The sequence below is a fragment of the Ixodes scapularis genome, unplaced genomic scaffold (assembly GCF_016920785.2).
Source record: "Ixodes scapularis isolate PalLabHiFi unplaced genomic scaffold, ASM1692078v2 PGA_scaffold13__105_contigs__length_92229423, whole genome shotgun sequence".
Lineage (NCBI taxonomy): Eukaryota > Metazoa > Arthropoda > Arachnida > Ixodida > Ixodidae > Ixodes > Ixodes scapularis.
In genome coordinates this window covers 47,359,212-47,375,032 of record NW_024609839.1, presented here as the reverse complement: position 1 = coordinate 47,375,032, position 15,821 = coordinate 47,359,212, and the positions used below count along the sequence as shown (strand labels likewise).

At 47.4% G+C, this 15,821-nt stretch overlaps 1 protein-coding gene across 1 annotated transcript in view; it reads left to right on the top strand.

Annotated features, from left to right (window-relative positions):
* The window catches only part of LOC8054033 (carbonic anhydrase 12-like), a 62,702-nt gene that overhangs the window by 27,391 nt on the left and 19,490 nt on the right, over positions 1-15,821 (top strand). The window contains exon 4 of the mRNA XM_040210740.1: positions 10,527-10,748. Coding sequence (XP_040066674.1) covers positions 10,527-10,748 — 222 coding nt within the window. The remainder of the gene's footprint in view (positions 1-10,526; positions 10,749-15,821) is intronic.

Below are 15,821 nucleotides of genomic sequence, written 5' to 3'. Positions count from 1 at the left end.
CCGTGTCCCATTTTATTTAACATAATCTCCGATACACCCCATATTTTGGGGTTTATCAATGATTAATACGTGAACGTTCCGCGGAAACCGACTCTGCGAGAAAAAGTAAATCCCGGAAAAGCATCGACGAATTATAAGAAAAATAACCCCCGAAGACACGAAATTTTAATAAACCTATGATCTAAGCAGCACCAACGCGTAGAGACGCCCTCGAAACAATGAAAGCTCTAGCTAGCTAGACGGCGCTCTGGAGGTTGAACAGGGTGACTCGCGAAAAAATCTGTGTTTATCAGGGCTTATGTTGAAGAAGAAAGGGCATAGGATTCCCTTACCTCCAATGAAGCATGCGTGTAAATCCCGTACCAATAAGAGAAAGAAAGGCGATACAAAAAAAAAGGAGGAAGCAGCCTCGCGGACAGTTCAGTGACGGCGGTGTTCCCGTTCAAAGCAAAATTACAGCGGTAATACAGGTTTTCTTCCCGTGAATCTTGGTTTTCAGGTGTTTAAAAGCAGCTCCAATACGTTTTTTTTTCGTTATTTTTGATTTTCATAAAAGCAGGTTGGAGGTCAATTTTCTGTTTTTTTTTTTTTTTTTTTTTTTTAGGACTTACCAAAAACACGCAAGCGTACTCATGTGCGACAGAATCTCTGGTCACGGGCGTCGAGTTCGATTAGATAACATATCTTTCGGATCCTCATAATAAATTTCAGATTTTGAGATAGTTACACAAAATTTGTGCTTCGGCTTTTAATGTGGCGAAACATATGCCAAAAAACTCAACACGAGAAGGCGTGGTACAATAAAGCCTAGGAAGCACTTTCGAATATGTTATAAAATTATGTCCTGAGCACACTCTTAGCCAAACTCGATTGATTTAACATTAACCAGAAAAACAAGCACTAAATAAGTTAAGGGCAATATAAAAAGGCTTACTATTTACGCTGCTCTGCATGTGATGTGACAGGTAAGGTCGAAACGGGCAAGCAAGATTTGGTCGGCTTAGTCACCATACAGAGCCAAATTATAATGACAAATTCCGGGAATCAAATTCAATCGCTCGTTGCCATTCAGTGTGGCCATATGGTGTAGTCTTGACCACCTTCGTGTACGCAAAACATTGATTTAATGTCCCTACGCTTGGACATGAAGAGACCAGAGTTAAAGCCAATAACATTGAGATTGTTCACAGTAACGCTAGCGTCTCTCTTTTTGCCTTTCTGAATAGATTCGCGAAAATGGGAACAGAAGTTATTTGAAGCTGGTAACCCATGACCTCTCTCACATAGAAAGGCTAATGGTAGCTCGAAGGTAGCTCGCCTGGACCGGGTGCTCGAAGGAAAGTAATGACCCCCAAAGACCAGTCACCACGACGCCCTTGGAAGGGTTTCATATGTGTGTCGTGTTCAAATCTGCTTATTGTCGACGTTCTTTCTTCTGTTCAAGGATGGCGACGCTTAATCCCCTCAGGTCGGCCGAAGCCCTTAGCGGACGACGGTGAAGGTCGCTACTCTAATGCCCATTGTCAAATGAAGACACGCTCCATGTGTTGTTTTTCCACGCCGCGTTGTCTGGAGCATGAAGGTGCGCTTTGATGCGTGGGGCCCCTGGTTATCATCTTAACTGGCAAGTTGCAGGAAACGACACCACTACATGGAGTCGTTTCCTGCAACTTGCAGAAGGAAAATGCAACCCCCCCCCCCCCCCCCCCCGCACACCTTCAATCTGCCACTGGCACAGCGTCTGAGTGTCGTTTCACCGCAGTCTATGAAACACACTGTTATGAAACGAAGATCTCAATGGCGCTTGAAATGACGGGAGGCAGATTGAATAGAGTGAGAGGGGGTTGCCTCGCTCCATTGGTGTTCCACAACTGACGTAATCTAATTACGCTGGTTGAAGGAGTCAGGCTGACCTCACGACGTGATACAACTTCACGATACCCTGTGACTTGATGATGTCACGGGAATTGAAAATGTTCATAACATCACGATGTCAAGCGATATCACAGCCCTTGGCGACAGTGCTTCGTGACTGTTTTTTCACGGAATTCGTCTGATAAAACAGATTTTGTGTTAAGAAAAGTACTTGCTGCATCCCAGCCACCCCCGCCCAGGCCCACGCGAACTTACCCACTCACGTTCCAATCAGGCCTTCGTAGGCGATAAAAAAGAATAATTTAACCCCCTTCAGTTCCTTCTGAAATGTTACATGTTCTTCTGAAAAAAACTGAAACGGCACGAGCACTTCTGCAAGCACGGCTGGTACGGATTTTTAGACATTGTTTTATTTCCTCTTGGGGGATGGGGGTGCCAAGGAAAAAAGCTGTTTTACGCAGCCTTCTTATTACTCAGAGCCGTATATTGGGAGAGTTTGGCCAGTGGGTGTGGCGACAAAGGCGCCGGAGAGGAGAAAAGTAAATGAAAGGGAGGAGAGCGCCGAAGGAGTGAGAGAGAAAGAAAGAAGGGAGCAGAGAGGACACGACCACCATTTTTTCGCAAAGCAGTCAGAGACTGGTCGGAGAAGAGCACTGCTGAGGCTACGCGTCGTCTGCTACGGGCCGACTTCTTTTTCGCCTGAATGAAAGTTTGGGGCCATACGTTGACAAACTTCATACATTAGCTTTTTAACCCACCCAGGAATAACAGTATATCATTTCCTTGACAGAGCTAGCGATATAAATGGAAATAATCGAAATTTAGATGCCGATCCCATGCATTCCGCCGGGAGAATGAACGAAAATGGCGGCCCCCCCCCACTCAGCTGGGAGCAGCCAGGAGTTCACGCGCATGCGCTCATGCCACTCGCTCTGCGCCGCGTTCTGATTGGCTCACTCGGGAGGAGAGCGTTACGGCGGCGAGATCATAGACTGACCAAACTCTCCCCATATACGGCTCTGCTATTGCCCGGCAGGTCGCGCCATCTAGCGCGTTTCTCAGGCGTGTCGGCCGTTGCCAGACTGCCTTCGCTGCAGAGCGTTTCCCGGACATGCTTGCAAGTGCACGTCTTTCGTGAAGGGCCATGGGCATAATGTGTGGTATTTCTTCTGCAGTTACAGCTGCTGCTGTCCTCGGTCAAGCCCACACCGAGCGAATGCTTGGCCAAGGAATATGGGGTGGCAATGATCGTCGTGCTCTTTCAGGTATGACGAACAATTTCTTTATGCTAAATCAATGTATTGACACAGCAAGATCTTGTTACGCTGGTGTTACAGCCCCTGCCGTACAATCGTTAGGAGTTTAGCTGATATGAACAATCTAAGCACCGACCTTAACATCTATGCCTGAGCCCCACAAGAGCGACAGACAGAAACAACCGAAACCTACAAGCCTCAAGCACGTGCAGCGAGCACGCGAATGTATAATTCACAGGCATGCAAAATTTTGGTGCTCCTAAGGTTGGCATACGTGATCGCAAGCCCTACAATTATACTTTTTCTTGAATGCTACTCGTGATTGGGGCTTTACGGTGTCGGTTCTTTCTCTTTTTAATTTTTTTTTTTTTTTTAATAGTTTATAGGCCTTTTTTAAATAACCTCGTACCTGCGCGCAACTGGCGCACCGTTGACACGGTACATTTTACTGCGAGTCTCTATAAGACTCGTTGCTCGGGTTTTTTCATACCCATCACCAGAAAACCGTCGCGCGCACCTTATCATCGTTCGCGCGTGCCTTATCATCTATCGTGTGGTTTTGACACTTCTCAGTAAGAAAACCACAAAACAAGTATCAAAACAACATGGTAGATGATAAGGCACCGGGGAACAATGCGAAGCACGTAGCGCTCCTCGCATTCGTTTCTCGGTAAAGATTGCGGTTTGCACAAGCTTCCCCGGCAACAGCAACGTACGAAGTCTTTCATACATAAAAAAATAGTTTTGGTACAGTGAATTTGCTTTTCTTTCGTCCATCACTTGCTATAAAACCTTTTCTCGTTTGCAAACATGAACTCCCCCTTGCGTCTTAAGCGACATCCGGTCCCGCCGTATTTTTAAGCCTGTTGAGCTCGCTTATGTCACCAGTGCTAGAAAGCCTAAATGCTATATGAACAACAAAGTTAAGGATTTAACGAGAGCCTTTGGCTGTACAATATTACATCTTGAGGAGGCAAATTGTTTTACAAGAATCCTTGAAACATATTAAACTATCTTACACTCCTTCGCTTTTTTGGCGTTTACCTGGAGAATTTGTGTTTAAACGTTCCATCTACATTTCAATCAGCAGTGTTCAGGTGGCCATTGTTCGTTTTTTCCCTAAACCGGAAGTTCTCTGGGACGCCAAAGACGGGAGCACCACCATGGTAGCCTTTGCCATAAAAAGGGTCTATAGTGCAGTGGGCCATCGTTGCAGGTGATACCACAGCTTCGGTGGCCAACAACCTTCGCAGCCTGGATTGGAGCCCCAGCGTTTTTTTTAATTGCACGCTGAGGCAGGGTTTGTAACCGCTAAGGGTATGAGCAAAAAAGCTTAGAGACGGACGTAGCAAATAAGTTAGTTTCGAGTGATTGGTTTTTATTGTGTAACAATTTCCGAAAATCAACGGTCGTCTGGTTATCACTGCCTCGTCGTCGGGTGCATAAATAACTTCAATAAGCATAAGGACATTCGCTGAAAGTGTGGGATTAGCGCAAAAGCTGCAGCGCGAGTCTTGCTGCGATGCCTTTTTTATTTCTTTATTTACCCTAAGGGCCCGTCTGGCATTACACAGACAATTTTTTTTCACATCAACGCAAGAAAAGGTTAAACAAGCAGATTGCCTCAACACATTATTGAAAAATTAAAAGACGATAAAAAACATTTCGTTCCTACAAAGTTATAAAAAAATTAACAAATATACGTAGAAACGATGACTTAGGCCTTCTGTGAGATGAAAAAAAATCATGAGGTCCAAAAAAGATTGATCATTCTGTATCACCGTTCTGTTCCTAGCAAGGCGTTCCATTCATTAATTCGTTCGCATGACTGAATATCTGTAAGGAATGCCAAATCTCGTGACCATGCACTGCTGCTCTTCCAGCATTTGTTTCCCTTCTTCGCCCGAGAAAGCGATGATGTCGACACTGAGCACGAAGACAGCGACTCAAGAAATTTCCACGGCTCAGCCACCGAACTTCGGTGTTGTACGGAATGCCCATGCTCTTGAAACTTTTTGTGCTTCAGTCCCCGATCACTTATAAAGTTAACGACCGAAGTCACGACTCTCATTACATGTTGAAAATCTATCACTTTGACGCAAAGCGCTTCCTGGTGAAGTACGAAGTGACATTGCTTCAATTCTACGCCTCTGTACGCTCGGCTTCGTTTCTTTTCCGCACCATGGAAAAGACCTGCACCTGCCAATTTTCCCCACATTAGCTGTTGCTTCTCGACTACGTCTTTGATTTTCTTGCTTGCCTCTTCTCCAGCAGTCCATCCATGCATTGAGCAGAGCTATTCCAGTCCCTGAATTACCTCGAAGTTTTCATTGACACCACACTGTTAGCAAAAATAACACGCCCAGACGTGTAAACTGTTGTCCCATAGCGGACACGTCGAAACGTGTTCGTTTTACACGGAGCCATCTGTGTTTTTCGTCTACACATGAGGTGCTGTGTAAAGTTAACACGCTACACCGTGTTTGCCTTCCGAGAAGCACGGTTCAACGTGTTCCTTACGAAACATGGCGGCCAGCAGCCGAGAACAGGCGAGGGACGAGCCCAGCCAGCCGCGCCTTTCAGCCGAACTGAAAGCATACAGGACGCGTTCGTTCTCGTTCGATGTCTTTTATGCACAGTAAACAGTCTCCGAGCGGCGGACGTAGCTACGTGCAAAGGTACCTACGTGCATCGTCGGCGGTCGGTGGCGTCGGCAGCTACGACAAAACCGCTAGACAAAAACAAAAAAAAAAAACGAATATTGAACTTACATGGATAAATAGCTCAAGCAAACTCTTGTAATCGGGCGGTAATTTGCGCCACCTAGTGCGATTTCTAGCAACCAATGAAAAAAAAAGCAGGAGTCGATTTATACGCTGGGAACTATCACGAGTAGACTGCAACTCTACATACATCACAGACAACACGAGCACCACGTAGGACTCAGCAGCGACACATACACAAACACAACACCGACACTACGCCCGACACTTCCTACTAACAACGGACTCTCCCCGCGGCGTATATATGCTTGACATGTACGGGTGAGCTCTTTGGTCGCTGACCGTTACCGATTTATAGAAGACACAAAACACGGCACAATGGACAGCCGTATGTAAGAACTGTTTGCATTTAAAAAGTATGGAGGCAAAATCTGTAAAATGAGTCCTTTCCGAAAAACAGCGATGTACTAACAATAAATCTTAAACCGGCCATGAAAAAGTTCAAATTTTTGTTATTTTCATGCTCGACCAGTGTTATGAGCAGTCCGACTCGCTTGAATCAGATAAAAAAACAAATGATTGGGATTTTATCAGTACGTATTCAATAATCAATGGAAATTATACTTGCGCAAGGCATTTTTTATATATATTATTGTGAAGGACATCCGCCCAACACTTCACTTCCGCTAGTTGTAGTACGCGTACGGGAGCAGACGCCTTCACTTTTGGGGCGTTTTGATGCAGATTGTTGTCGTATGTCGTGTTGGTGTCGAGCGAAGCGGTGAGGCTTGGGAGTTTGTGACCGGTGTTATTCGTGATCATTATTGTGGCGCTGATGCGTTTTCTTTTTTTTTAAATATTTCTATATAGCCACAGTGAAAATTCACGAGCCCGTGGCACTGCATTATGCTAAAATCGCGAGCTCCTTCTCTGTTGACGTCGTTTTTCTGGTAGCACTCGTGGATACTGCAAGCGTTTAAACAGTGCACAGTCTCGCCTACATCCGCGGTGACGTACTCGACCTGTTGAAACTTATTGCTTGCGTCATTTTGGAGCACGCAAGGCAATTATCTCGCTGCTCTGGTTTCGGTTATAAAAGCAAGGCAAAACGCTCGTAGTTCCCGCCCTCAGTACACGTTGGACATCTTCCACACTTTGACACTGGATAACTGGATGAACGAGGATTTACATTTACTTCAGAGGTCACACTCGCCGCTTCCTCACCGTCGAGCAGCAGGATCAGCTGGCGACAAGCCGCGTATGAAAGGCTCGAGCATCAACAGCCCAAGTGCACTCGGTGCCGATGCGGGCGATGCGGGTTTCTGTCAACCGCTAGCCCAGCACAGACCGTGACCGTTCCAGCTCTTCGTCATGACGCGGTGTTGCAGAAAGCAGCGTATAATACCACTACACGGACCACCGAAGCGAACGCACTGTTATCGTAAATCTTGGCTTGTGATTGCGCCTAAATTTGTAAATAATCTTATTCTTTTTTCTGGAGACGCAAAAGAAGGGCATAACAAAATCGTTTGCATATTCCGCATACCTCGCAAAAGCATCAGTCACCTTGCGAGAAGCGCAAAACACGGTGTCCGCACCGTCCTGACTTCCCAGTCTTTTACCTGCTTTAGAGCAGTTTGTACCTGTTAGTAGGCATGTCTACTGAAATTGGAACTTGAAACTTGGGGCAGTGCCAGAGGGAAAAGAGACAAATTCGGGCCTCTTCCCAATGTAAAGAAAAACCACTATGTTCTCTACGTAAAAAATTGGTCTCAGTTCATGCATCTGTGGGCAGGTAGAAAATCTTGCCCTAGTTTATTCACACCGCATGATGAGCGCAACAAACTCACACGAGTCACACGAGATTTACAGGAAAACATCGGTGGTGACTTAAGTTTCCCTGAAATTCTGTATAACCGGTCGTTTGCGGGACCGAATCATCTACTCGAGCGGTGTGCGTCGCTGTGCGAACACGTCGCTGTGCAAATGCAGTCTAACGACACGAAGCATAGAAACGGCAGATTTAGGGAAACTATCCGAAGTCCCTTGTTCAATTAAAACGACGTAATTTTGTTGAAAACGTCCGCAGCATTTTACTCACGGTATGCGTCGGGAATCTTCCACATTTTGAAACGGAACGAAGGAAGATTTACTAGTAAGAACGCTCGCTGCGTCCTCCCCGACCAGCTGGACCGGATCAGCTGACGACGACGGGGCTAAACCCGTCAAACGCAACCCCACAACAACCAATATGAGCTCCGCGTTAGTGCGGGTTTCTACCTACAAGCACCGCACCACACACCACGAACGTTTCGGCCCTTTCTCGCATCGCCGTGTTGCCCCAAACAGAACGAACAGAACGCAGCGCTGTCGTGAACCTTGGCTTGTGGTTGCGCACTCGTGGACCCTGTGACTCCCCTCGCTTTCAAAGCACACACGACGAATGGTACTTTCCGTCTTCCGGGAACATCACAGGGGCACTTCTCCGGTCACGTCTTCACTATGTGCTCGCAAACTGCGAAGCTCTATGCGAAGCTTCTCGCGTCCCGTCAAACCAAAACAATAGCGGCTGCCAGAAATTTCTCCGGTCAAACAAAAAGAACGAAAGCCAACCGGCTCTTGCTTCCACCGTACATCGACGTTGCGCTTGCGCCATGGCCAGATCGGCCAGATCGCTTGCAGTTGAAGCAGTTGAAGTGGTTGAAGGTTGAAGCAAAAACGAAACCAACTGCAATGTCACGTGTTCACATCGAAGACACGCTTTTTATATCCATTTTAACTGTTTTGAACGAATAATTGGACCCATGACTTTATTTGTGGTGTGTAAGAAACTATTATCAAGAGCCCTAAACTAAATGCAAACATGGGCGACATGAGGGAAGCCGCATTGCCATCGACCAGAAAATGGCGGCGAGCCACGGTAAGCGCGGGTTTCGCCAACGTCCCGCGACATGGCGTAATTGCTTTTGGTGCATATCTGTTTCTGAGACATGTTTCTTTCCGCGGCATTTGTCTCGACGGTCCTTTCTAAGTGTGTCCCCAAGCATTCCGGTGCTTCGATAGCCGGCAATGCCGCGGTCGTCGCCGGAGGCGATGCGTGTTATCGAGATCGGCTACACGGTTATGCGTGTATGACCCAACCAAAACACGTTTTTTACAACCTCGCATGATATCTGAACGTATTATCCGTTACTCATCGTGTAAATTTATGGTAATTTGTGTAAATAGCGTGTTTCTCACCCCAAATATTCACCAAATACACGGCACTTGCTAACAGTGCACACATGATCGCAAGCAGTTGAACAGTGTCTTTGGTGTCCGCATTCTTTCCAAAGCAAGAGAGTTGCACACAAAGCGACCGCAACCTTTCTTCAGCTGTTTACGTAGGGCATCTGCTATATCATGCACACGTTCTTGTGCCCTCCAACTTTAGTGTTCGGGCAAAGGACGGACGTCTAGACAGGTTGTTTCATCGTTCTTTCAGAGGGACCACTGAATAGAAAAAATTGCAACTGAGAAAATCGCAGTTTTTTCGCCGAGGACGTTTTGAGGAGTAGGTCAAGGGGTTTCAGTGCTGCTTGCCAACAGGAACGAGCGTGCAGTTTATTGATGGCAAAGTCAGCGAATGCCGCCACAACAGCGTGCGTGGACCGTTTGTTGTGCAGTCTTGTACACGTTACTCATAAAATGGTAATCTATTACAATTACAATTACACTTCATTAAAAAGTATTCAACTCGATTATTTTATTACCTGAAAATAAATTAGCCGTTACTTGAAAACTGTTTTATTTTTAGAGCGCAGCTCTTAGGCGTCCGTTTGCGGCTGGAGCGGCGTCGCCGTTGCCGTAACCGTAAGGTCACGTGACCCTCACAGGTCACGTGACCCCCCCCCCCCTTTCCGAGACCACGTGACCCCCAAGGTCACGTGACCCCCGTGAGGGGAGGAGGAGAAAGGAGGGGTATCCCCTCCCCTGTGTACCCTTCCGTCCTCCTCCTCAAGAGCTGCGCTCCAATTCGGCGGTACAGGGAGTTCTGAACGGCTTTCATTTTTGTATTACTTCACGTCTGCCAACTGTCAGATTTTTCTGACTGTTTGAAAACGGTAGGGGTTTCGTACTGTCTAATATTATAATATAATCACCGAATTATACACCAATTTCGGTAAACCATCCTCCTGTCAAAGATATGCTTCGATAATTACTTGGTAGAAAACTTTAAATTACACCGCGACAAAGACCCCTCTTGGTCAGTGTCGTTGCATGCGAGAATATTTGGGACAGTACAAGCGGCAGTAGGCTGAGTAAATTGAGAAACATTCCAAACTCCTATCGTTATGTGTCCTTTTAACCAGTCTTCCCACGTGTACTCCACCTGGCATAGCTCCCGAGTTTTATGCAACTGGTTACCGCTGAAAAATTCCGCCTGGTCCGGTATTCAATACCGAGACCTCTTCAAGACTGGCGGAGAGCTTTACCAACTGAGCTAACCAGGAGCTAGAAGTAAGTATAGGGCGACCGGATGTTAACAGTTTCCACCATCCTAGACAACTAGACTGGCCGCCACTAGCCCAGTCGCCTAGAGGGAACGAGTTGAAGTGAATTTATTATTACCATTTTTTACAATAAAAAGATTATATAAAACATTTCTACACTCGTCCAAACGACCGTGCAGAAACGCAAGTTCGCCAACCAGTACCTGGAAAGCTTCGTACGGGCCACTGCGCTGCTGTCACACAGGGGCAACTCAAGCACGTTGAGTACGCCCCTGTCGTTCTTCCTGCCCAACTCGACGGCCAAATACTACCTGTACCTGGGCTCCCTCACGTTCCCCCCCTGTACCGCTGGGGTCACCGTCATTGTGTTCAGCCAGCCCGTAGACATCGGAGAAGGCCAGGTAAGTTATTACGGAGGAGATGCAGTCACCTGGTGAAATTTCAACCCCTTAAACACCCGAGACTTAGGGACAAAAAACCTGCGTGTGTGTGTCCACTTTCTTGGTCCCAAGTCTTATGTGAAAACTTTGTCATGTTATATAGGGAGGCAAAGGGCTCTATTGGTGGTGCACCTATCGTGATCAAATTTGGTGAGTTTAGGTTCATGGGGGGGAAATGCAAGAAAATAAAAACGTGATCCTTCCGGGTGGCGCACAAACTAACCCAATCCCGAAATACGTGAGTCAGGATCCCCGCTGCAAATTCTCTCGTTTCTCCGCCGTCTTCAGAATTTACTGCATTCAGAACCCCCATTAGACCTAGCCTCTTATTAGTTTCCCCAGCTTTTCTCTCAAGTCTCGTTAAGTGATGACGGACAGAACGGAAAGCTACCAACACAACTAGATGAGATAAGAAACACTCTAAAAAAGGGCAGAACAGTTTAACACTGCAAAAGCGCAGCCTATAGAGTTCATCCATACCTTAGGTCTCAAACTCATTTGAGTGTGGGCACCGGTGCAAGCACCACCAAAGCAACGAAGCCCGGAAATTCAAAGATGCCTAGGACCGGTGAGTACAATTTGCAATAATATAAAATTCTGGCATCTTACTATCGAATCCCCGCAGGGGGCACCTGTGAAAGCAGGTGTTTGGAGAGTGGCGTCTCCACGTACCCCGAGCCCCGCAGGGGGCGCCTGCACCTTGTGTGCTAGGTGCTTGGTGAGTAGCGTCACCACGGACCCCAGCCACGTGGGCTACCATACCCGCACGCAGGGGGCACCTACTTTAGAGTAGGTGCTTGGTGAGTGGCGTCACTACGAACCCCGAGCCATGTGGGTTCGCCCACCCACGTCTGGCTGTGCGTGGCGTACCTGTGTCCGGGGAAAAGGGGACCCTGGTGGTTGAGCTGAGCCCGGGGTATGTTTGGACCCTTCGGGGCCCCCCGGGCGAGGCAATACACCGCTTCGGCCCCTACTTCTCGTAGACGGGTGTCCTGGCTTGGCCCGACCAGGATGATTCAGCCAGTCGCCTCTCCTACCCTATTCTTCCTTCTTTTACTTTTCCTCCCACCTCTTTCTCTTCTACACTCTCTTCCTTCCTTTTTCACCTTCTTAGGCGGCAAGGGCCAACCTTGAGTGGAAACAGGTCCTGTCCCTGCAACCACACTAGGGTATAGTGCCCGGGCAGCACTGGTAGAGTAATTGTGTCAGCCAAGCCCATCTTGCTATGGCACATTACCTACCCCCTTGTTGGGCTCCGTGGTGGGCGGTGCACCCGGGCACTGAACATTCCTCCCCATGTTATGGGTTCTCGCGCTAAAACCTCCCTCGATCGGCCCCTGGAAAGGGTCCGCACCGAAGTCCAAGCCACAAAGAAGACACCACCTACACCTACCAGATTCCCGAAGTTTTTGGTTCTTCACTCTGAAAGTGAGAAACAGCTGTCGAAATTATCTCCATTCCTTGTCGCAAAAACACTCGAAGGTGTTGTCGGAAAGGAATTTAAAGCCAAGAAAATGCCATCAGGTGACCTACTTGTCGAAATTGAATCAAGTGAGCAAAGTGCTGCTCTCCTTGCCTTGAGGACTGTAGCTGATCACGAAGTAACGGTCACACCTCACCGCACCTTAAACTCCATCCAAGGAGTTATCTCCGAGGATGCCCTTCTTGAGACGAGTGACACCGAAATAGTTGAGGGCCTTTCTGATCAAGGAGTTATTGCTGCAAGGCGCATCTCTTTCCGTCGTGATGGCCAAGAACGTAAAACCAAGCACATAGTTTTAACTTTCCAATCCACCACACTTCCTGACGCGGTGAAGGCTGGGTACCTGCACTGCAGGGTTCGGCCTTATGTTCCAAACCCTCGGAGATGTTTCAACTGCCAGCGGTTTGGCCATGGCTCCCAGCATTGCCGTGGAAAAGCCACATGTGCGAAATGTGCCAAATCTGACCACCCTGCAGAGTCCTGTACCAACGACCCAGACTGTGTAAACTGCGGCGAACCCCACCCTGCATACTCTCGATCCTGCTGAACGTGGAAGGAAGAAAAGGAACTACTTACTCTTAAGGTCAAAGAAAATCTCTCCTACCCAGAGGCACGCCGTTGTTTCGCATTCTTGCGCAAGGGCAGCTATTCGCAGGTGGTGCAGCGGGGACCTGCACCACTGATGGTAGCGGTGGCGACCCAAACGTCCTTTCTGGACTATGGGAAGCCACGGCAGTCCCCTACGCCCCAGCTGAAGATTCAGCTCCCAGGGCATGCAATCTCGGCTGGGCGGTCCACGGACCCTCCCAGCCAGAGTGCGAACCCTCGCACTCCAACAGGGCAACAGCCTGTGTCCTCTCAGGCTGTTTCCCAAACCCAGGATGGGCCGGTGGCTACCGCAACCGTCCCTCCTCCGCAGTCTCCTTCCAGGGAGAAGGGTGAACACTCTCGCCCACACTCCCTGGAGAGAACATCATCGAAGGAGCGGCATGGCTCTCGTGCTGCTCCTGCAACATCTAAGGGGCAGGAACGGGTGCACTTGGGCGATTCTCCGCCCAGCACCTCCTCCGCCCACTTGACTGGGGCTGGTCGTGGACGGGGCATGGCGCCCCATCCTCCGAGCCTGCCCAAACCAGCAGCAAAGGCCTCGCCTCAAGAGGTAGAGGCAATGGATGAGGGTACAGAAGTCTCCACTCATGCGTCTGAGCAAGACAACATGGAGTGGCAGACTTCTAAAAGTAAGCACAAAAACAAGAAACCTGTAATCCCTCCAAAGTGACGTTGATTTTTTGTTGCCATATCCGGCAGATTTACAACTTTTTACATATTCTTAACTAGTTTTACTCTTTAGTCTAGCAACTTTTTAACTTCTTTTTAGAGGAATGACCAACTTTCACTTTATGCAGTGGAACTGCCGCGGTCTTTTACGCAATATTGACGATGTTAATTTTTTTATGGATGATCTACATCCTATTGCTCTCTCCTTAGAAGAGACTCATCTTAGCGATCATCATAAGTCAGTGTTGTGTCGCCATCAAGTTTTTAGAAAAGATCGCCCCGCAACTAATTCATCTGGTGGAGTGGCAGTTGTTGTCCAAAATGGGGGTAGCCTGCTCTCAGGTTCCTCTCATTACGCCTCTTGAGGCTGTGGCTGTGCGCCTTCTTTTGGACCGCCTTATCACTGTTGTGTCTATTTATATTCCACCAAGCATTCCGCCGCATCTTCATGATCTCCAAAGACTTATTGCACAGCTTCCTCATCCTTTTTTACTTTTAGGAGATTTTAATGCTCACCACCCCTTGTGGGGTAGCGCCCGTCAAGACTCACGTGGTGGGGATCTTGAGCGGTTTTTATTAACATCTGGACTATGCCTTATGAATAAGAGAGAGCCAACCTTTTTTAGTGCAGCTCACAATTCATTTACATCTATTGATCTTTCTTTCTCATCCCCCTCATTGTTTCCTTTATTTACATGGAAAGTTTTAAATAATCCCTTCGGAAGTGACCACTTTCCAGTCGTCCTGGAGAGTTTGGTTTCTGTACCAAGCCTTATGAAACGTACCCCTCGTTGGAAACTGGAAAAAGCAGATTGGAGTCTTTTTAGCCAAAACTCGGACCTAAAACCTCGCATGTTCCGGTCCTTAACACATGATGAAGCCACAACATACATTACTGAACAGATAATTAATGCCGCTTTTCGTTCCATCCCTCAAACTTCCTGTAAAATAGCCAAAAAATGTAAGCCATGGTGGAATGACGATTGTTCCATCTCCAAGAAGAAACAGGATAAAGCTTGGGGCGTATTTCGCAGGTATCCAACATTTGTGAACTTAATAGAGTTTCAGCGAAATAGGGCTCAAGCTCGTTGGACAAGAAAGCAGGCCAAGCGGAAGTCTTGGAGGGGATATTTGTCCTCAGTAGTAGCTATGTCCCAGCAAAAGAAGTGTGGGACCGACTTCACAAGGTCGAAGGCAGATACCGTTGTTTCACAGTTCCCCTCTTTCCATCTGCATCCTCATTGCACGACCAGGCTAATCTGTTAGGTGCACATTTTGCAGCCGTTTCAAACTCCTCGCACTACTCTTCGGCATTTTTGAAGTTAAAATCTGATGTAGAGAGAATGAGAATCAGCTTGGCAGGAGGAGCCTCTGCACCCTACAATCAACCGTTCACAATGGTGGAGCTCCAAATGGCTTTGAATATTCGGAAGCACTCTTCCCCAGGGCCTGACCATATACACTATGAGATGATTCGACATTCATCGAAGGAATCACTCTCAGCTCTCCTAATTTATTTTAATGGCCTGTGGAGAGATTCATGCTTCCCTGACGAGTGGAAACGGGCAGAAGTGATTCCGTTACTGAAGCCTGGAAAAGACCCTTCCCTCCCGTCAAATAACTGGCCAATAGCATTGACAAGTTGCCTGGGAAAAACGTATGAAAGGTTAATCAACAAGCGTCTTGTTTACTTCCTTGAGCAAAATAATATTTTGGATGTAAATCAGTGTGGCTGTCGACCTGGACGCTCCACTACCGACCACTTAGTTCGGCTGGAGACTTTTGTACGGAAGGCATTTGTCAACAGGCAGCATTGCGTATCGGTATTTTTCGACTTGGAAAAGGCTTACGATACCACTTGGCGACATGGCATCCTGCGTGACCTTTTTGAATATGGAGTACGCGGCAGATTACTTCACTGCATCAAAAACTTCTTATGTGATCGCTCTTTTCGTGTACGGCTAGGTACAACACTTTCCGACTTGTTTGTTCAGGAGAATGGGGTTCCTCAGGGTGGAGTCTTGAGTGTCACCCTCTTTGCTGTAAAAATTAATTCTCTATGCCGTGTTATACCTCCCTCCGTATCATACTCCCTTTATGTAGATGATATTCAAATTTCTGTAGCATCGTGTAATATGTCTAGCTGTGAAAGGCAGCTGCAGCTAACTATAAATAAAATGACTAAATGGGCAAATGAAAATGGTTTTAAGTTTTCTTCAGAGAAAACAGTCTGTGTGCCCTTTTCTCTGCGGCGTGGACTTTGGTTAGATACA